The sequence below is a fragment of the Lepidothrix coronata genome, unplaced genomic scaffold, assembly GCF_001604755.1.
Source record: "Lepidothrix coronata isolate B3197 unplaced genomic scaffold, Lepidothrix_coronata-1.0 Scaffold12, whole genome shotgun sequence".
Lineage (NCBI taxonomy): Eukaryota > Metazoa > Chordata > Aves > Passeriformes > Pipridae > Lepidothrix > Lepidothrix coronata.
Genome location: NW_016690192.1, coordinates 7,284,802 through 7,307,189, shown reverse-complemented (window position 1 = coordinate 7,307,189; position 22,388 = coordinate 7,284,802). Strand labels below are relative to the sequence as shown.

Here is a 22,388-nt window from a genome sequence, read left to right as displayed (position 1 = left end):
AATTTTTAGCCTAAACTGAAGTATTATGGATTTAAATCCCCTCCTGGTCACTGCTTTAGTATCCTCAGAGCAATCCAAGTGGAGCCTTTCCACAGCTGCTTTGGGAACCTGAACTGGGTGGCCCAGGGCTGGTGGCAGGTAGAGTTTTGTTCTTCAGTAAGGCTGCAAACTGCACACACTCCCTTGTGTGTTTGCTCTTTCTCCTTTCTTTTGCCAAAGTGCATTTTCTTGATTTCTGTATTTCATGCTAAAACATGAACATGAAAAAAATCAAGCAATTGTTATCCCTTGGGCTGATTTTGCTTCCTTAGAGTGCTACAGATGCTCAGCTTTATCCTTCCTTCTCACAAAATAAACTTTCAGCTGATGTTAAAAGAGGCTCTAGTTGAAAATAAAACCTTCCTGCTAATAGACTTAAAATCTGTCCTTCTTGTTTGTCTTCAATTGTTAAACATTTTTATTAATAGTATCAAAGAATTAGAAAATCCTTTACACTAAGAGTTCTGGCAGGTGGCGCTGGCTCTGCAGGGCTGCTGGTTTGAGGGTGAAGATTACATCCTGATGATGGGATAGCGACACGGAGACACAGCCTGGTACTTCTGCTGTTCCATGATGTCCAAGCACTGGGCAATCACCTAATTAAAAACAAAAAACCCCAATATAAGCAATGAACCTTAATAAAAAAAAAAAAAATCAGTAAAACTTACCAGTTCTGCACTTATTTGTTCCTTCTTTTTGTGAAGCACTGAACATGCTAAAATGAACAGTTCAACTCTCACATATTTTCTTTTCATGTGTAGCTCCCAGAGAAGGGAATTTCAGGGCTCTAGGACTAAAAAACACTTCTTGGTGCTCCCTCATTATCAAAGTTCCCATAAACTCCACAAAAAATATTTTAAATCCACATAGTTCCATGAATATGTACCATACTTAGAAGGGTTGTGTTGTGGTTTAACCCCAGCTGAAACCAGGACAGATTGAGATCTTCAAGTATTTGTGATCTTCATGTGAACAAACTTCAGAAGTGCAAAGAACATTTTTATTGCTAATGAAGGAAAAATAGAAGAACAAAGGCAGTGGCTTTTAGAAAGAATGAAGAGATGTCTGCCAACTTCAAATAAATACAAAGCCAGGGGGGCATCCCAAATGGACACAGCAAATTACAAGCAAGAAGAGAAAGTTGCAAAAAGCAACATCCTAGGACAAAAGAATGGAAACAATGGGGATGGTGAGGAGCCTGAACTTCAGAGAGTTGAAGATATGGGTGATTATATGAAAAAAAAAAGATTCAGATACAGAATCAAAGGGTAAACTCAATGGAGATGCTCAGTGAGGAAATGCTCTGGTCAAGTAACCAGAATTCAACAGAAACTTTGTGGATAAACTAATGGGGAAAAAGAAAGGATGAGAATTACAGAGCTAAATTCCACAATAACGGAGTGAGCAGTGGGAGCCCCAGGTCTGGAATCAACATGCTGCTGATCTTGAGTGAGTCATGGGGCTTATACATTTGCTGCCAATCCTTGTGAGATCTGGGAAAAAGATGTACTAAAAGGAAAACCCACCTTTCTAGTGTTTTGAGGTAGAATGATTCCATCATCCCAGAGTCTGGCAGAGGAGTAAAATGCACTGCTTTCTTCCTCGAGCCTGGAGAGGACAGAACAGGCTTAAAAGCATGATGAAAACATCAGGGCAGTGAAAAAGTCATAGGTGAAACAAGCAAATAGTTCCATGCAGTACTGCTGTTAAAATGAATCTGAATGCAGAAAATAACACAACAGATCTGACCATTCTGCAGCACAGACCAGCTTGAGAAGATCCTAACAGAGAGACATAAAATTACATGGAAATTTAAAATATTTTTCAGTAGGTTCAGGTTTGCTTTATTAGCTTGGGATCTGGTGCTCGGTAAGATGAACAAGAGTAGGCAATTAATGTCCTTACTTTGTCTTCAGCTGCTTCAGCTCTGATTCATCTGTAGAGTCACTGTCCCCAGCTTGTGGGACTGTGGAGAAATGTCTTGAATCCACAAGAGCAACTCTTGCATTAGGCCACAGGAACAGAAAGTTTGGACTGAACGATCTCCCACACTACAAAGAAAAAACAAAAGCCCAGTGAAACTCACTGAAGTCAATCACAAAAGGTATCTGTGGGATGGCACAATGAAGATCAAGGCAGAATGGAACACACTTGGATTTGTAAAGCATTAATGACACAGCTCCTGTATCAGCACAGACACCCAGCGGTAGGAACCACCAAAAACCATCCCCACTGCCTTCAATATTGCTATTTTGGTATTTGAGTTTTAACTCCAAGGACTTACATGTTTCATTCTTACATGTTTAATTTTCAGTATTCATGTCCTGTGCTGCATTTCTTACTTAAAAAACAGTTGACAGATCGAGGTAACCAACTGTTTTAAAACTGCAGGGCTGTGAAGTTTTAGCACAGTGTGAAAGGTGTGTCCCAAGCCCTTGGGCTGATCCCACCCCTACCATGACGTAGCTGTCGCTCCCGTAACAGCCCCCGATGACGATGGTGATTTTGGGAACAGCAGCACAAGCAACAGCAGCCATCATGGAAGCCTGGGCTTTCAGCCTGTTGGAATGAGCCTCTGCCTGGAATAAAAAGAGACATTTTAGATCCTTTAAGACTTTATTCTAGATCCCCTTTGCTCCCACCAAACTCGTATTTCTAAACATTTATTTATTATTTACAATTCTGTGTGATCATTTCTTCCACACCAGAAATGCAGCATCATTAACTGACTGGTATCATTAACTCATACATATCATAAATAACTCATATCATTAACTCATAAGCCCATTATGCACTTATTTTAATACCTAAATCAGTACAACAATTACAACCAGGTGCAAATGCCTCCAACACTGAGCAACTCATTTGTGCCAGGCTTTGTCTAAGGGCTGGTGACCTTGGGAGGAACCAAGACTGCAGAAACAGATCCGGGAATCCAGTGGAGGTTTTACTATGAGGCTTCCCCCAGCTCAGGACAAAACCTACTGTACTTTAATGTCTACACTTTTCTAAAAGAGAAATAGCTAATTTTCTGGAGTGCAGTGGTGTCAGAAGAATCAATAAACTGTATTTCAATGTAAAAAGCACTTTAAATTATAGGTTTTACAGCCTGCATTGCCAGCTGACCACTATAATTTTATATAGGCATACAGGCCTGCTTAAAATTCAAGAGAGAATGGAGAGATTTAAGAATAAAGTCATTACAAAGCTTCATGATTTAAACCATCAAAAGTGGTTTAAAAAAAAACAATTTTCCTAACAATTAATAACTGTGAAAAGGTAACTTCAGGCACAAGAAGAATTAGGAATTGCTTAAGTATATGGAAGCAGACCTGCCGTACCTGTGAGATGCTTGTTGGCTCTGCTGGCTGTGGAGCAGTATTTTGGAGGAAGAGGATGGGAATTCCCCGCTGGCCACAGAGCTGGACAAAGTGGCTGCCCTTGAGAGCAGCGTCGTGAGCCAGCTCCCCATTGTTGGCCACAATCCCCACCAAGTGCCTACAGAACAAGACACATGGAGAGTTGGACTCGATCATCTTAGAGGTCTTTTCCAACATTAACCATTCCATGATTTTCACTTTTGAACCCTAGAAATTACTGAAATATTGTAAAACCTGATGGTGATCCAAAAGCTATTCAGACACATGAGTCCATCCATTTTGATAGTGAATATTCACAGCCTTACCCTTCCACATGGCCAAATCCTGTTACTAATGTTGTTCCAAAATTAGCCTTGAATTCCTGGAATCTGCTTCCATCCACCACACGGCTCAGAATCTGCAAAGAAACACACAGATTTTACTTTACTACAGAAATTGAAGTGAAATAGGATAATTCTGCTAAAAGAAATGCTCTGTTCAAATAGTAGGAGACCTGTGTTGTGCAAGAAATCCACCTCAATGAACACAGAAGGTCTTTTGGTGTCTTGCTAAACACTCAATATGCACAAAACATCCAATTTGTGTTTAGTTTAATTACCAACCATGTATTTTGAGCCAAGTCCAACTCAAAAATTCAGTGTTTCAAAGCACAGTTGTTCATGTGCATAAAAATGTAAAAAACCCCAGCATGTGCAGTTACAGATTTTGTGCATAAGAAACACTCTGTTGCGTATTGCTCAGGCTTTTTTCCAATAAAATTAAAACCCGTTTCCAAAGCTACTCTGCTTTCTACAGTCAACCCCCGTAACTGCAAGAATTTACCACTGGAAAAGATACTAGATTCACATCCTTGGAGACTAAATCTCATCTAGAACACAATGAAAATAGCGTGGGCAGCTCTGCATTGTCTCTGCTTAAGTATTAGTGTCTGTCCTAACCTCAAACAAGTTTAATTTGAGCCGTGTTGTTTTTTCAGTCAGGCATTTCTGTTGCATGACAGTCTTGATTGCCTGGGGTAAAAAAAACCAAAAAACAGGAGGAGGGGAAAACCAGACTTTAAAGGGGTGCATGTTCTCAAGGCAGCCAACACAGTACAAGCCATGCTGACACAACAGCATCTCAACAGTGCATGGAAACAGATGGGCATCAGCTGGCATAATCTAGAACTATCTAAAATGTATCTTATCTCCAGTAGGATTTCAATTTAAATATTTTCTATAATTCTACAGAACTCTTGCCATCCTGCTTTGTTGCAGACTCAAGACAGGCTGGCAATGGATGAGGTAAAAATACGTATTCTTCAAGAGAGAGCAGTCTGTTAATCTGGAGCTATGAGACAGAGCAGACAGAGGAATGAAGGAATGTAGTCCCTGTCCCCTTACCAGTTTGACAGGAAGAGTACACCTATAGTCCTGTGGTGCCAGTCCCAAGAGCTCCTCAGAGCTGTACAGGGGACTGTCGTGCTCTGTGCCCTCCTCTGGCACTGGGTCATAGTTTAACGTAGAGATAACATTGCGAATACATTCATAGGCCTCCTTTTCTGAAGGTGCAAAATGGTCAGTACAGCCACTGACTCTAGGATAGAGAGCAACATTGATTAGCATTGAATGCATGAAATGTAAACTCTGACAGAAAGCCCAAACCAAAGGAAAAAACCTTAATCTGTACTGTGGCTCTCCAAACTCCCTGCGAATACTGTGTGATTTTGTTCTGGATGAATGAGTTGAAAGCAGTAGCTCAAGGAAATTTCCATGCAATCTAACCCAAATTCACAGTAAGGAGAAGTTCTTCCCTGTGACTTTTGTGTTTATCTGGATTAAAGAAAGACCTTTGAATGTATTTTCATGAGGCTGTTGTTACAAACAATACTGAAAAGGGAAAATGGAAAACAAACATTAGGAATTGTTTCAAAATAAGCGGTTCCAGCCTGGATAAAAAGTACATAAGACATGTAGTTAATTAAATATATGTATCCTGGAAAACACTATGAAAACAGGTGATAGCATCTCTCTTCTGAGCTGGTCCCTCTGAGGCACAGAGGAACTGACTTGCCCGAAGTTGTTCAGGAAGTATGCGGAACAATGGGAATCCAAATCCAATTGGTCCAGTCTCTGCCTCACCCCATAACAACATGTAATTTTACTTCCATTTGGCTGATTTAACCAAAACCCCTGAATCTGAGAAGGAAAACCAGTGTAATCACAGGTTCCCCTTTTGGCCCTGCTCTGAAATGACAATGCCATGTTCCTGTAAAGCTGAGTATGCTGAATTCTCTACTATTTTTGAGAATATTCCACATACTGTGAGTGAAGTTTGGCTCCTCCAAGGTCCTCAGGAGACACATATTCTCCTGTAGCAGCTTTTACAAGTGGTGGACCAGCCAGGAACAGCGTCCCAATTTTATCTATGATCACAGCTTCCTCAGCCATGGTGGGCACGTAGGCACCTCCAGCAACACAGGAGCCACACACCACAGCCACCTGAGGGCACAGAAACCACAACAGACAGTGCTGGAGAGGGGAGAAGGAAAGCCAAAGCCCAAAGTTGTTCCAGAAATGCTCAAGGTGCTAAACCACAGCTTGGGGAACAATGAACTGGAGATATAAAACCAGCAGGAACAACAATGCTGGTTTGGAGAGTTCAATGTTTACCCTGAAATAACCCAGTGATTTGATGTTTTTCCATCACAGTCAGTCAGGAAACAGAAGATCCTTAAGGCTGAAATGTTCCCTTATGTGAGATAATGTACCTGGCACTGGGGAGGCTCCACCTCCAGTCCTGTGTCCAGTTCTGAGCCCTTCTCACCAAGAAAGACATTGAGGGGCTGGAGTGTGTCCAGGGAAGGGAACAGAGCTGGGGAAGGGTCTGGAGCACCAGGAGCAGCTGAGGGAGCTGGGGGGGCTCAGCCTGGAGAAAAAGAAGGCTGAGGAGGGACCTTCTTGCTCTCTGCAACTCCCTGACAGGAGGGTGGAGCCAGGTGGGGGTCGGGCTCTGCTGCCAGGGAACAAGGGACAGGACAAGAGGAAACGGCCTTAAGCTGCACCAGGGGAGGTTTAGATTGGATACTGGTGAAATGTTTTTCACAGAAAGGGTTTAAAGCATTGGAACAGACTTCTCAGGAAAGTGGTGGAGCCACCATCGCTGGAAGTTTTCAAAAATCGTGGATATGACACTTGGGAACATGGTTTAGTGGTGAACATGGTGGTGGTGCTGGATTGATGGTTAGTCTTGGTGATCTTAGAGATCTTTTACAACCTAAACAATTCCATGATTTGATACTATTTGAGTCTCCCTTCCCCACAAATAAATTTAGGAATTTTTCTGCATGTTTGAGAGTTGTTCCTAGAAATTGTATTGGAACAAATATTTTTTTCAGAACTCAATTGATCACCCAGACCACCCTCACTTGCCCTCCCCATGACATTGTACCTGAGGGATTCCCATGGCAGACATGACTGCTTCATTGTAGAAAATCCTGCCACCGTGCAGTTTGTCAGGAAACAGCTCTGACTGATGTACAGAGAAAAGAAAAAATGAATTTTAATATTAACTATAAAAGCTGGTGCCTCCTCTTCACTCCATTCATTCCCAAATATGTTGTAACTGAACCTGGGAAGGTCCTCACTCACAATCACACCTGAACCTTTCATATACAGCATGCACTATGGTATTTCTTCCATTGTGAAATCCCAAAAATACACCCATGTCTTTCATGATTTTTTGTGTAACTAATTTATTCTAAACAAACTGAAACTGTAAACATGGAGAAGTGGAGGCTCATGTTCCTACTTTATCTGTAAAATGCCTTCAGCAGTTTCCCTTTTTATTCAGTTTTTGCTACAACTCCTTAAGTCAGATAAAAGCTTTTGCTGTGTGCTTGCTTTCAGTGTGGAGAGGGAACAACCACAACCTCTGTGATAGGATGACCTTTTCCATTGGAAAGGAACCTGTGCAAATTCTCCTTTTGTACTAAGAATTGGAAAAACTGCACTTTTAAAGGCCATGGACATTGGTGCATTGCTAGCACAAACAAGGCAATAAAACAGAGAAAACTATAGATTCTGAAGCCTCTCACACTAGGTACTGGTTTATTAAAGACAAAAAAGCAGCTCTGCACACTCATTCAAGTTTCTAAACTGTGAGTAGATGCAAGATTAGCCAAAGGGATGAAATCACACAGATGTTTTCTCCTCTGCAGTGGTGCCAGCATTACCTGCAGTGGTAGGAATGCTCCCCCGCTGTCCACAAGGTGCACAGACAGCAGCCTGTTCTCCATGGCAATTTCTTGGGCTCTTAACTGTTTTTTCACTCCAATTGGGTAAATAGTGCCTCCTTTCACAGTGGCATCACTTGCCACGAAGACACACCAGATTCCACAGATTTTGCCAATTCCTGTAATTCAATTCAAATCAGTTCCACAGATACTTATCATGACTCTTTAAAATAACACACAAAACAAGGGGGCCAAATTACAGCCAAGAGGTTTTTTTCAGTAATACTGTCTCAAGAAGATCCAAATCAACTTGAAAATACCACAAAGGAAAGAAATCTATCCCTCTTCTCTGGAATAACCATGACATTAAAAAAGTAATCCAAATGACAGAAGACAGAACTTCAAATAAACTTACGTACTCCTGGTGACAATGAAAGAGAAAAACTTTGACTCCCAACCCTTGAGATAAAAAAGGGGAGGCAATTAAAAGTTACCCCTATAAAACCGAAAAAGGTAACAATCTGTAATAAAAGAAGGACTTCATACTCTGTTCTTTTAAATTCTTTTTAAAAAGGAATTTTGAAGAGTGTTTTTTTTTCATTTTGAAATTAATTTTGAAGAGTGGTTCCAGTTTAAAAAGACAATGTTTGCACAGACAATGCAATTGTCTACGATTAGAAAAACACTACAAAATAAAAACCACAGCTCCTGTGTCTCACATTTACTTTGTACCCTCTCCTTCAACAGGCAACAGCTGATTTTATACATCACCCTAAATTTTTTGAGACAAAAATCAATAACTGGTAAGTAGAATAAATTATTAAAACTGGAAGAAATAAAAGACTTTTTAAAAAAAGGTTTCTCTCAGATTTCCCCCCCAAAAATCACATAATAATAATACAGCAGGGCTGAACTCTTCCCTGTTGGGAGCTGCTCCTGGATAGAACTGATGTTCACCTTTCCTAGGAATGCACAGATACTAAAATATTCCATAAAACTTATGACATGCACCCTTTTTCCTTTCCTTTTTCCTTTGCCATTCCATTTTCCATTACCAGTGAGGCATCCAGCAGCAGGGACATCCCCATAGGGCATGTTGAGCCCTGCCAGAGGGGACAGCTCCAGGAAAGACTCATCATCCAGCAGCAGCTTCAGGCGCTCCCGAACAAACAGCTTCTTATTGCGCTGAGTGTGGCGCAGGATGGCGTTTTCTCCCCCTCCTTTCCTCACCCTCTCCAACAATTCCAAGTATCTAATGGAAGAAACAAAGTTTCAGTTAATGGAAACAAAGCTGTGTGGTGCGGTCACGCTGGAGGGGAGGGATGGCATCCAGAGGTATCTCAACAGGATGCAGACGTGGGCCTGGGGGAACTTCAACAAGGCCAAGAGCAGGTGCTGCCCCGGGTCTGGGCAATCCCGAGCACAAATCCAGGCTTAGCGAGGAATGGATCGGGAGCAGCCTTGGGGAGAAGACTTGGGGTGTTGGTGGATGAGAAGCTCAACATGTCCCATCTAGAGAAGGCCATGGAGATGCTTCCAGGGCTGGAGCCCCTCTGCTCTGGAGACAGGCTGGGAGAGCTGGGGGTGTTCACCTGGAGAAGAGAAGGCTCCAGGGAGAGCTTAGAGCCCCTTCCAGTGCCTAAAGGGGCTCCAAGAGAGCTGGAGAGGGACTTGGGACAAGGGCCTGCAGGGACAGGACAAGGGGGAATGTCTTCCCACTGACAAAGGGCAGGGTCAGATGGGATACTGGGAAGGAATTCTTGGCTGTGAGGGTGGTGAGGCCCTGGCATGGGTTGCCCAGAGCAGCTGTGGCTGCCCCATCCCTGGAAGTGTCCAAGGCCAGGTTGGATGGGCTTGGAGCAACCTGGGATAGTGCCACGTGTCCCTGCAGGGAGTGGAACGAGATGGGATTTAAGACCCCTCCCAACCCAAACCATTTGATGACTCTATGATTCATTATAAGTTACCTTTGAGTAGACTGAACATAGTAAAATATATTGCACAGTTTTCATATAAATGGCAAGAGAAAGAAGATGAACTCACATTTTTGGATTGTTTTTTCTTACAAAGTGTAATAAAAAGCGAAGATCTGTTATGTAAAGCAAGCATTTTACTTTCCTTATTCAAAAACTGTCTAATAAAGGCAATAATATAATATATAAAAATAAGTCTAACAATGTGCTCATCCTATCTCAGCATGAATCTCCATTTCTAACTACTCTAGGGAAGAAGCCAAACAAAGGCTTCCTCTGTCAACTCCCTTTAAATAGTTTATCTGACAAAAATCATTAACTGATAAGTAGAATAAATTACTAAATCTAGAAGAAATGCACACTCTACTGCATGGAAGATACAGTAACAGTAGTGAACATTGCAGTGGAAGGAAGTGATTACCAAATGTTATTGTCAGGGAAGCCTCAAGTTTAGATAAAGAACTGAATAAACTGTAAACAAATGTGGTATCTCAAATAATTTTGGTCTTAAATAAACCAGGTTTTTCCTTTATTTCAAGCACAACGTTTTTCCCCCAGATGCATCATCTTTAACTATAAATGCTGTTTGACACAACTACTCACACAGCACTCCGTGTGTGACTCCATTATCTTAGCGTGGCTCCCTGCAGACCGTGGAGGTCGGAAAAGCTCTGAAGGAAAAAGCTAAGGATTTTGATAAAGTCCTAAATGCCACCACAGGAGGGCACAGTGTGTTTTCTGTAGCTTTCCTTCCAGCTCATGGATCACTCCCTGAACAAAGGCCTTTGCATTTTTGCCATCTGATCTTTCAGGACTAATACATAAAATGCATTTTCCTGCTTTTATCACTGAATCACGACTGACTGCAGTAACTGTCTCCTACTCTGTCAGGAGTGTGTGAGTCACCATTTATGTCTTTGCATTCAAAATCCAACACGAAACAAATGTTATGAAGGTCTAAAAAAAATACTTCTTAGCAATATATGCAAAACAACACATGGCACTATGTTAAATACAGTTTGCACTTCGATTTGGATATTTCAGTCAACATTTCACAAACGGGTTAGGTTAGGAGGGACCTTAAAGATCATCCCATTCTAACCCCTGCCATGGGCACGGACACCTTCCACTATCCCAGGTTGCTCCAAGCCCCGTCCAACCAGGCCTTGAACACTTCCAAGGATGGGGCAACCACTGTCCATATGTTGAAATGCCTGTAAGTAATTCTCACACCGTGCTACAAGCAGCAACACTTTTAAACCCCCACAAAACCGGTTTATTACCTTTTAACCACAGCCTCGCTGTTCCTTAAATTCTGTTCGAACACATGTCGGTGCACAGCGAGGACACGTCCGTCCAGAACTGGGTACGTTCGGGGGTGCCGCCTGTATTTTGACTTATTACTCACAAATCGGCGTGGGGGCAGGTGGTGTGTCCTTCCCCAGCCCTGGCCATGCACCAGGAGCTCCCGATATTCCCTCTGGAGCAGGCGGGTCAGGGAGGGCCCGGGGCGGCTCCTGCCCAGGGCGCACAGAGGGGCCGTGCTCCACATGGTCCCGAGAGCTGGGAGACAACAAACAGCGCTTAGTGACGGGAATTACAGCGTGGATTCTCTCGGCTCAGGGACAATGCGGCCCCCTCGCCTCAGGGGGGGCCGTGAGGGGACAGCCCCGGTGCCTGCCCTGCCATGTGGGCCCTGCGGGGACACCCCCTGATAGACGGGGACCGTGAAGGGACAGCCACTGTTCCCTCCCTTCTCCGAGGGTCGTGAGGCGACATCCTGACTCCAGTCGGTCGTGAGGGGACACCCCTCTTTCCGCCCTTCCACGGGGGTCGTGAGGAGACACCGTAAGTTCCTGCCCCGCCAAGGGGGTCGTAAAGGGACACCTCCTGTTCCCGTGGAGGTCGTGAGGGGATGCCGCGGCTCCCCCTGCGCCCCCGGGCCGGGCGGGCCCCGCCGGGCCTGCGGAACGCGGCGGGGCCAGGGCCGGGGCCGTGCCGGGCAGGGAGCGCGGGGCTGCGGCCCCTCCGGCGGGGCCCCCCGGCCCGGCCTGGCCCTCTGCCCGCCGCTGGCTCCGCTCCGCGCCCGCCGCGGCCCGGCCGTATCCGTCCCACCGTCCCTGACTTACCCCGTCCTGTCCGGGCCCGCCTCACGGGGCGGCTCCGCGGAGCGGCCCGCCCCGGTGTCCGTGCCCCGGGTGTCCTGTGCCATGTGTGCCCTGTGTCCTTGGTATCCTCAGCCCCGAGTGTCCCGTGCCCCGTGTGTCCTGTGCCACACGTGTCCTGACCCCTGGTTGTCCCATTCCTTAGGTGTCCTGTCCCCTAGGTGTCCCTTGTCCCAAGAATCCTGTTCCCTGGGTTTCCTGTGCCATGTGTGTCGTGTGCCCTGCGTCCCAGGTGTCCTGTACTCAGGTGTCCTGTGCCCACTGTCCTGTGCCATGTGTGTCCTTTGCCCGGGTGTCCTGTGCCCCCAGTGTCCTGTTCCCTGGGTGTCCTCTCTCCAATCAAATTTATCATTAAAATATTAAAACTAGTTTGTTTTATTTTTCTCCTTCCATACCCCATCCCATCCCTGGGCTGCTTCAGTTTGCTACTGTCAGTCATGTCATAACCTTCTAGAAATTACTGTGTGTTGCCTTTCAGCGCCTTCATTAAAATGCATCCCTGCCAGAGAGCTCTTTATCCATATTATACATATTAATAAGGCTGGGTTGTGATAATTAAGTGATGACTAATATGTTCGTGAGTGAAAGTATCCAGCATAGCCTGGAATTTGTAGGTAAATAAGTTATATATGTTATTAAAAAATCTTGAGGATAATAATTAAGATTTGCTGAGCTATTCTAATTAAAAATATATTTTTTTGTCCTTCCACAGTTAGAGCAGACAGGACAGTCTGGTGTTGTGCTCCCTTGTATCAGAAACTCAATGCAGATGGAGCTGTGGGAAGTGACATCACTGCCTTGGGTGGCTTCAGCTGTCCCTTGGGAAGTGCCAGAGTCCCTCCTGCTGTCCCAAACCCTGTGACAGGGAGATGAAGGTCTGTGCTGGACCTGGGGAGAGCCCAGGGAGCATGGAGCAGAGATCCTCTGTCAGAGAAAATGTAGCACTCAAGGATAACATAGACACTGCAGAGGGTCAGGCAAGGTCTGAAGTGGCATGTCTGCACATGTAAATAATCTCTTTAAAAAAATAGGATCTCAGATCTGATTTGCATTTTCCTAAAATGCTCATTAATTCTGGACCAGTCAAAACGAGGCAAGTGGTGGGCGTTTGTTACCAGTAATCACAGAATCCCAGACTGGTTTGTGTTGGAAGGGACCAGCGCACCTCATTCCACTCCCTGCCATGGGCAGGGACACCTTCCATTATCCCAGGTTGCTCCAAGCCCCATCCAGCCTGGCCTTGGACATTTCCAGGGATGGGGCAGCCACAGCTTCTCTGGGCAACCTGTGCCAGGGCCTCACCATCATCACATGGAAGAATTCCTTCCCAATATCCCATCTAAGCCTGCCCTCTGGCAGTGGGAAGCCATTCCCCCTTGTCCTGCCCCTGCAGGCCCTTGTCCAAAGTCCCTCTCCAGCTCTCTTGGAGCCCCTTTAGGCACTGGAAGGGCTCTAAGGTCTCCCTGGAGCCTTTTCTTCTCCAGGTGAACACCCCCAGCTCTCCCAGCCTGTCTCCAGAGCAGAGGGGCTCCAGCCCTGAGAACAGCTCCGTGGCCTCCTCTCAACTGAATAATGAAACTATTAACAAGCACACTAATCTGGACACGTGTTGTGGCACTGATGCAGCCATGAGAAGTTCCTGATGGAACCCATGGATGAATTCAGCAGCTGCTGCATCATTTGGGCTGGTTTGGGGCATTTGTGCCTTGGGTTGTTGCTCATTTTAGTTCACATCTTCCCTCCTTCCCTGGTGTAGTCAGGACTCTTTTCTCTCAACAGTTTGAGAAACTTGTGAACAGCTGAAGAGGAGAGACAGAAGTAATTATGCAGATTTGCATAGATCTTGCATTTCCCATGGGATTTAATGTGAATTTTTGTGCTCTGTGTGGTGCAGGTGATAATGGGGAAGGAAAGAGTGGTGACAGAAATCCATGTAAAGCAGCAGAATATATTTGAGGAGGTGTGAATTTCAAAGAGGTGTTGGTAGCTGTGAAAATGCTGCATGCTCGTGTTCGGCTTGCTGGAGAAGGAATTGCAGGTGCAAATGCTTGGATATGTATTCCAAGTGAGATTTGGGCTTCCTGTTATTTCTGGGCTTTTTTTTAAAGCTGACCCATATATCATTTCATGAATTAGTAAGATTTTTTCCTACTCAGTTCTGTGGATGTATCAGTGACTCCTGTTCCATTATAATTTTCACAGTTCTTATTTCATTTTCCATAATTAAGTATGTGGCTTCCATAAGAGACACTGTCTCTAAACTGCTAGTGTTGTGTGGCAATTCCATCTCATGTGATTTTAATTTGAAGATTTTTTTTTTTTAAATACCTCTTGCAGTTAATTTTTTATTGCTTATATTGTGGTGGCCTTGGCAGTGCTGGGTTAACAGTTAGACTTGATGATCTCAAATCTCTTTTCCAGCCTAAATGATTCTGTGATTCTTTATTATTGTACAGGTTTTCCAGTAGATAGAATCAGTGTTCACAGGCAGGATTTGCTGTATTTAACTCAGGTGCCTTTTACTCAGTCTTAAATGAGTAATTTAATTTCATTCTCATGAAAGCTGGATGCTCTTTGCACAGATTAAAGGATAAAGAAACGCTTTTCCCTGCATTTCAGCCCCCATATATATGTGAGTGGATGCTTATCACAGACAGAAGGTATCAGCCACCAGTTTGTACTGGGAGACAGCTTGGTATAAATAACAAATCCTCTAATTAAAAGCCAACAGATCCTAATTGACTTATTTTAGTCCTTAAACTGGGATCAGCCTTTCTCTCTTGCTATGGCATGGAGCATCCTTTGTTTAACAAACACTAAGGGGGAATCGAGTGAGGGAGGAAAAAACAGCCCTTCTGAGAGGCTGCAGCCGTGTGCAAGTGTTTGAAGTTGTTATTTTAGGAGCTTATTTTAGTGACTTTCGAGCTGAGCATTGAGAATATATAGAGCAGCATTTAGGGAAAATGCTAATGTGGTGGTGGCTTCCTTTACCATGAGCTGCAGCTCTGCCAGCAAAGCTGAAATGTGCCATTTAAGGAACACCGAAGCTTTGAGGGAAGTTTGAACTCAGCTGGATTTAGAAACTTGCTGGAGTGCACCGGATGCTGGGGGAAACCAGAACACACTTTCTGGATTGTCAGACCAAAGGCAGGAAGGTTCCCACAAAGCCCTCCTCCTTGTGGAGCTTCTCTTTCTTATTTAGATTTTGTTTTTTAATACCCAAAAAGCTTTTAGTGGTGTTCTGACAATGGGGGCCTGGAAATTGGGCTAAATTAAAACAGGTTTTGTTTCTTTACTTAGAAGTGCTAACAGACTCAGACAGTCCCACTGCATTTTCAGGGCTTACATCATTCTAAAATAGATTTAATAGATTCAAAACAAATTTGATAATGAAGTAACTTCCACTTGGTGTGTTTGCATCTATTCCAAAGGAAAAGCTCAGCCTTGTGAGGTGTGCTGAACTGCATTTGATATGAAATAGTAAGAAGTTTATTTTAGTTGCAGGAAAATATAAGAGAACGTGAGGAATTAAATGAATCAGTTGGAAGATGGGAGATCAAATGCAAGAGAAGTTGGGAGCCTGATCCTCAGTAAGTAAATTTAATTTCCACTGAGGATGTATCAGATGCTCCCATACAATTTAGCTTCTTATTTTGGATGGCTTAAAGTTTTATAAATCCCCACACAGAGAGAGGTGCAGAGCCAGGTAGGCCTTCGCAAACTGTGCCAAAAGATGAGGGTGAGCAGCTGAGTCATGGAAGTCTTCTGCACATGTCTTCAAGTACAGCTGTATGAGACAGCAGATGTATTACAACACCTATAAAAATACCTATTAGAGTCAAACCCTTATCCACATTTATTTTTCACACCATTTAACATAGTATCACAGTATTTTTTACCTGTAGTTTAGCCTTCCCAGGTTCCCAGTCTGTTGCCACAAAGACCTGACAAACCCATGTATAATTGCATAATAATTCCAATCGTGGAAACACAGCTGATTTGGAGAAGACAGAGAGTGTGTACACTTGCTTACATTACTGAAAAATGGGAGTTTCTGGTTTGTCTTACTCCTGCAAAAAATGCACAGAACAAAAAGAGCAGAACTATCTTCTGGTTAAGAGATAATTAATAGTGCGTACATAATTAATAGTGTGTACAATTCCCTGTTGCAGGGCCAGAGTCTGTCCTGAATTGCACTGCTACAAGCTGAAGAGAACAGAATTCCATTCTAAGAATGCAGGTAACTGGTGATACCCAAATGAGAAAAAAAATAACTTGGGCTTTCCTGGGTTGAAGTGGCAGAGCCAGATCACCTGTTGGTTTTACCTGTACAGGTCGGTGCAATCACTGAGTGGCTGCTGAAAAACTTGTACAGCTGCAATATGCAACAACTGTGTGAAGATCTGTTTCTTCCTCTGTTTAAAAGGCCTAACCAAGAGTCTTCTGAAGTCATCAGAAAGCTTTTTGTAGGTTAGAGGATCTGCAGATTCAGTTGCAAACCCTGGTGGATGATTCTAGGAAAGTGCTGATGGATTTATTCCCCTGTGCGAGCGCTTTGCACTGAGTGGTGACACCAAAGCCTCAGCCTGTGTCCGACTGTTTGGAGTGCCTTGAACATGGTTTTGTAAGGCCATTGCTAGCTAGTAATTGGGGAGTGGATGTGGTCAGGGCAGTCAGATAAACACATGGAGGGAGGGGATGAATCACTGAGTAAATACACTATCGATGCTGTAGGAGCTGCTGTTACGCACAGCACGTTGGGGGGATGTGACGTGTTTGTTTCCTGCTCTCAGGAAAATGTTACTTGAAAGAGGAATTGAGGCTAAATGTGTATTTCCAAATTTGCATCTCCACACCTTCCTCATGCCTGTCTTGTCTCCTTTAGACTCTCAACCAGTTGCTAGTTTAACATACCCCCCTTCTTCTTACATATCCCCTTAGAATTGGATCCCCCACTCTGAGGTCATACCAGAAAATTTTCCTTTGCTGTAAATATCAGTGTAATTGCATCATCAAAAGCCCCTAAAGCAGATGGTCTGGGTTAAAGCAAAAAGACATTTATGCCAGTGAAACAGTATTATAGTTATTAGTGCAGTGTGTTGGCAGTTTCTGTCAGCAATTTTTGCAACCATGTAATATATGAAAGGATAAAAACACTATATACTGTGATTTGCTTGCCACATAAAGATGCCAGAGTGATATAGTACCAAAAAGAGGAAGAAAAGCCCTGGAAGTAGTCTTTTGTCCTGTCTTTTGCACTTTTCCAGGTTCTTGGTGGATACACTAAATCTACTTGAAGAACCTTATGCTCCTTATGGTGACTCGGACACCTCCTTATCCAGCAGCCTCCAGGCAGCCTGAGCCATCCTGGATGATGATTATGATCTTCAAGATTCCTTCCAACCCAGGCCATCTTTGTGATCCCTGGGCATACAGAACCATCAGCTTTGGAAGGAGCTGGATGCCAACGGTTGTGTGCATCCAGGTAAAGGTCTATTCATTCCTGTTTACAGTGTTGAAGATTTAACCATTAAAAAGGCCTAATTAGAAGACAAATTAGATCTTTAATCACCCTGTTGCAAGATAAAAAGCATGGAGATACATATATATATATATGATGTGTATATATATGCCTATGTGCTGAAATGAATTCTCCAATCCTCTACTGGTTTTTTTATTTATAATAAAAAAATCTTTGTTCAGAAGAAGGAAAGATCAACATTTGTTTCAGCAGTGGTCAGTACATTCTCTTCACGTACCCTGTGCACCTAATTCACCATTTCCAGCCCCCAGTTCTCACATGCTTGCTCCCTCTCTGCCATGGCAGAGTCCTCAGACGTGGATTGTTTTGAGATCATGGAACACATTTTGATCTCAAAATCATGGAACACGTGGAACACATTTTTGAAGACAAAAACCTCATTTCTGAGCTTGGAACTACATGAAATCTGCCATGATTTGTAGAATATTTCTACCTTGAGTTTTGGTGCCAAGTTTCAGCAAGGAACTGAGTATTAAACAACAATACATAGAAAATCACAGACAAGATGCTGCAGTGATACCATAAAATCCTTCTCCAGTTCCTGCTTTCCTGATCCACTTGGCATAAAATGTCTTCTTGACTTCTACTTACTATTCTCATAAAAACCACAGGGGTTTCTTCTCACTGCTACTTGTTGTGTCAAAGATCCAGTAATTGGTACCATGTGAATTAACACTTTGCAGTGACAGAACAGAGTGCACACACCACACTGAGAAATGGGGTTCTGGAAAATCACTTCAGCATTTCAATCTCTGGCAAACATCAGGGCTGGAAACCCACATCAAGTAGCTTATGTTAGTCCTGCCAGTAACCACCTATATGAGTATTTACAGCTCAGATGTAATCATGATAAAAAATTAATAATTGTTATATTTTTGTGAAAATTCTGTCATATCTTTATACTGGAGTTGTTTTATCCTTGGTTTTCATGTACTCCCTTGCAATATTATACACTTGTTATAATTTTAGTTATTGGTAACATGTTTAGCTTAGTTTGGTGCACTAAAAATTAAGTCTGTGGTTCATGATATTGACTGTGAAACACAGTGAACAATTAGTGACAGCAGAAAAAAAAATGAAAAAGAAAAATCAGTCACAACACCCTGCAAAGTCTTAAGGTATATTTTAAGAGATTGATGGAAGGGCTTGAATTCTCCAGCCTCCTGTGGGTTACCTCTACTCTCCGGGCTACTTGGATCACCTTCTCCCTGATGTCCTTGACTTAATTGAGCTGTAGTGTGAGAAACACTTGTTCAACAACTGCAGGCGCCGGCGCCGCAGGGGAGCCCTTCAGCTGGGCTGGAGAGGGAGGGCTCTGGGATTCTCCAGGCTGCTCAATCCAGCCCTCAACACACAGAGCTGGATAAAGCCTTCTTGAAACCCCTCAGGCACTGGGTAGGTCTTTTGATTCAAAATCTTTTTGAACTAGAGTCACCTATTGCAGCTCTCAGCCTCGCTGTTGCATAAAAGAGGGCTTCGAATTTCTCCCCTTCTGTCTGACAGGATCCTTTTTTCAGCAGTCAGCCTACATGGCCACAATTTAATCATTTAACGTGACAAAAAGACCTGACAATGGGTTCTCAATTCTAATGGAGTCATTTTTAGCTGGTATTGTTAGAAATGAAGTAAAAAAAATGAACACAGGCTTTCAAACTGGAAGCAACCGGGTACTTTTAAGAAGCTGTTCTGGAAAACTGGCTAAGCAGTGCTAAAGAAAGGGAAGGAAATTTCAGTGTTGTCATGACAAGTTACTTTAATCCAGTAAAATCAGGACTGTGAGAGTAAGAACTCTGTAGCTGGAGATGGCAACTTGCTGGTGCCAGACCCGGCCCATCACTTAATCACCTCGTCTTTGTTTCTGCTGGTTTTGGTGCTGGATGAGGAATATCTATGAGTAAGGCTGAATATATCCATGATATGGGAAAAACAAGATGGAACAACAGTTTTGCTGCTGGCAGATGTCACTGAGAGCTTCCCGTGGCACTTGAGGCTGGGGCACTGACTGTGCAGTTCTCTTTGCCCTCCCAGTAAATCCAGCCCAAACTGGTGACCCAGGGAACAAACAGGGAACTTTGGACATTCAAAGAGAGATGTTATAGAAAGCCCAGAAACCATGGCTGAGATAAGAATTTAGCAGAGGGAATTTTTCCACTAAAACCTCCAAGAGATTTCCAGTTGTCATGTTTTTAGCTTGAAAAATGTAATCCAACTCTCTCATTTTCAGGTCTCTGACCATTATCCTCTGGTCTCAGCAGAAGAGCAGAGGTGTAATTAACAGGTTCATTAATGCCAGAGTAATAATTATGAACTGCAGGAGTGGCAGGAATGCTTACTGTAGGACTGAATTCTGATTTTACAGAACTCAGGAGAAACGTATGGAAAGGTCAAAAAAATTCGTGAAAAATATTATTAAATCTGAATCTAAAAATACCAATATGTTTAAAAAAGAGGAAGTGTAGCAGGTAGCTTACACAGTGTGTCTGTACATAAATTTCAGTTATAACAGTACTTAAAATGATGCATTTTTATTTCTTTCCTTTCCACAGCACGATCAGAACCTGTCTTCTACGAAGGGCACCAGGGCGGAGGGTTTGGGGTGGCACCAAGGCTGCGGCTGGAAGAGCCCGTGGCCCTTCCTGTCCCTCCTGAGCTCACCTGTGTGAGAACAGCCCCGGGCAGCGGGTGGGACAGACGGGAGGGCTCCGTGCCTGGCCCATCGCCTCACTGCGGCACTGCCGCTGCTTATTTGCTCTCTGTATCACTTCTCCCCAGGAGCTCAGAGGAATCAGCAAATCTCCTCCAGCAGAGCTACGAATCCCCAGTCCAGTTCATTCAGGCGCAGCGGGACCGCCGGGAATTAATCCGAGGGGGAATGCTGTGAATTCCTGCGCTCTCTTTCTTTGCTGGGCGCAGCTGGTGGCGGGGCCACTGCCAGATGAAAGCAGGGCTGTCAGCTCCCAGCAGCTTGGCTCCAGCTGCATTCCAGGGCACGGACTGGCCTCAGCTGGTCCTCGGGTGCCGCTTCCCTCTGCCAGGTTAGACACAGGAGGAGTCCAAATTCCATACACCTCACTTTTCTAACTTTCAGTCTGTTTTTTTGGAGTTGCCAAATTCTCTGAGACAGAGCTAGAATTGAGCTGTTTTTGAATGCTAGGCCACAGCATCACAGACCCCAGGGATGGGAGTATTTCTTGACAGTCCATCATCTTGCCACTTTGGAGTTGTTCTTTTTCTGATCTTCAGTTTTCTAACTGAGATTTCCATGATGTAACAGGGAAGCTATTCTTAAAGGGCTTTTCATAGGGAATTCTGTTTTCTTTAGGATGTCAGTGCTCAGTTACTGTAACGCTGGCACGGGTTGCCCAGAGAAGCTGTGGCTGCTCCATCCCTGGAAATGTTCAAGGCCAGGTTGGATGGGGCTTGGAGCAGCCTGGGATAGTGGAAAGTGTCCCTGCCCTTGACAGGGGGTGGGACTGTATGGGCTTTAAGGTCCCTCCCTACCCAAACCATTCTATGAGTCTACAATTCTATACATTTGGGATTTGAAGATTTGTTTACATTTTAACATATATAATTCCAAAATTATATTTCATTGCTATTTTGTCACTCTGCAGCTATTTTTTCTTTCTGCCTTTGATTTAAAAGGCCATTTCATGGCCCCTTCAGCACCAGTCTTTGCAGAACAGAACATTTACCACCCAGCTCCTTGTACCAGGGTGGCACAAGGCTGGGGATGAGCAGCTGGAGATGTAAAGGTGTTGTACCCACTGCTGCCGTTGAAAACTGTCTCATGAAACACAATCTGGGGGGAGGGAAAATGAGCATTGGGGTGAGATGAATGACATGGGGGAAGAGATTTTTGAATCAGCATTGCCACTGGAAAAATCCTGGGTTTGTGCATTTCTGCTGTATCCTCAGTGTCCTGAGGCTCCTGAACTTTTTGGCTGGGAAGAACGAAACAGGCCTGTTTGCTATTCATTATCTTTTTGTGCTTTCTTCAGTGTTCCTGAATATATTTATCTTGTACATGCATATGTAAAAACTTCTTATTCTAGTTATTTTTTACTTTCTGTCCTAAGGCTTGTGTTCCTACTAGTGAGGACATGCTGGAGACTAAGCAGGCATTGTTTAAACACTTCCCGTCTTGCTCCACGGGGACACTTCAATCTGTCTTGCTAAAGAGAAAAAAAGATTAATCATTCTTGGGTTTTGTTTTTTTAGAATACTTGATTCTGACAGTGAAACAAATTTGTGTGGCTTAACTGTGTTGCAGACACTGTTGTTTGAGTCATACCATCTTATTTTATCCAAGTTCTTCGAAATAACTCTCTGAAAGGTCAATCTTACTTTAGTAATTGGGATTTTGGGGGTTTGGTAGGAGCAATCTAGTTTCAAATAATTAACCTGGACAACATGTTGTTCAAGGAAGGAAAAATACCTCCCCCATTTCTCTGCTTTCCTCTATGCACAGGTTACCGAGCCCTGGGGTCTCGGAGTGCAGGTGAACACTGCTCACCTGTTTACTCCTCTGGAGAGGTGAGGAATGATCAGAATATGCAACTCCTTCTGCACAGTGGAGGAATTATTTACTGCAGATACAGACTGACAATAAATTAGTACACCCCCAAGAGTCTGGAAGGAACAGAGGAGGAGCAGTGAGTCACTCCTGAGTCATAGAGCCTCCCCGGATTTATCCTGGGATGATGTACTGCACGCACCACTCCTTGATCTGGTCTGTCTCGAAAGGACAACCCTGAATATAATTGTGGAAAAATAAATGCTAGCAGCAATCATTCCTTGGCAGCAGCAGACTTTATTATGTTTTGTAAGAGCCTCCCTGTATCAGGTCAGTATTTTGATAAGAAATGGTGAAAAAAAAACCAGAGCAGGTTGGTTTGGCTGCTCAGCCAGTCTGCAGTCAGGGGCTGTCAGATCACCCCTCTGCAGCCCTTGGCATGAGTCTAGGGGGGCTGTTTGTGATGGTTTTGAGGAACAATCAGAGATCCCTGCATTGTTAAAACCACGGGCAGAGGCAACACTTATTGTGCTTTTTCTTTCTCCTCCATTCCTCTAAAG

At 43.8% G+C, this 22,388-nt stretch overlaps 1 protein-coding gene and 1 long non-coding RNA gene across 2 annotated transcripts; one reads left to right on the top strand and one right to left on the bottom strand.

Moving 5' to 3' along the window:
• Positions 1 to 433: 433 nt before the first annotated feature.
• LOC108492876 (methylcrotonoyl-CoA carboxylase beta chain, mitochondrial-like) lies at positions 434 to 11,803 on the bottom strand. Its single transcript, XM_017805703.1, has 13 exons — positions 11,735 to 11,803; positions 10,889 to 11,168; positions 8,688 to 8,884; positions 7,633 to 7,811; positions 6,849 to 6,929; positions 5,721 to 5,899; positions 4,802 to 4,994; positions 3,725 to 3,816; positions 3,381 to 3,537; positions 2,496 to 2,618; positions 1,945 to 2,090; positions 1,566 to 1,647; positions 434 to 635 (listed from the first exon to the last, which is right to left on the bottom strand). Exons 2-13 carry the CDS (start codon positions 11,155 to 11,157, stop codon positions 552 to 554), a joined length of 1,782 nt encoding a protein of 593 aa, XP_017661192.1. The 5' UTR covers positions 11,158 to 11,168; positions 11,735 to 11,803; the 3' UTR covers positions 434 to 551.
• On the top strand, positions 11,153 to 22,091 carry LOC108492878. The gene is made up of 6 exons (XR_001873270.1): positions 11,153 to 11,453; positions 15,269 to 15,360; positions 15,943 to 16,010; positions 17,038 to 17,255; positions 20,085 to 20,347; positions 21,784 to 22,091. It is a non-coding gene; the product is annotated as an uncharacterized LOC108492878 (long non-coding RNA).
• Positions 22,092 to 22,388: the final 297 nt, after the last annotated feature.

Bases quoted from the DNA above. Each gene is read 5' to 3' on its own strand.
- LOC108492876 (XM_017805703.1), bottom strand. From the start codon at position 11,157: ATGTGGAGCACGGCCCCTCTGTGCGCCCTGGGCAGGAGCCGCCCCGGG. The intron at 8,885-10,888 runs GTAATAAACCGG...TTCTTCCATTAG, and splicing joins AGCGAGGCTGTGGTTAAAAG to ATACTTGGAATTGTTGGAGA. The intron at 2,619-3,380 runs GTACGGCAGGTC...TTTTTATTCCAG, and splicing joins AGCCAACAAGCATCTCACAG to GCAGAGGCTCATTCCAACAG.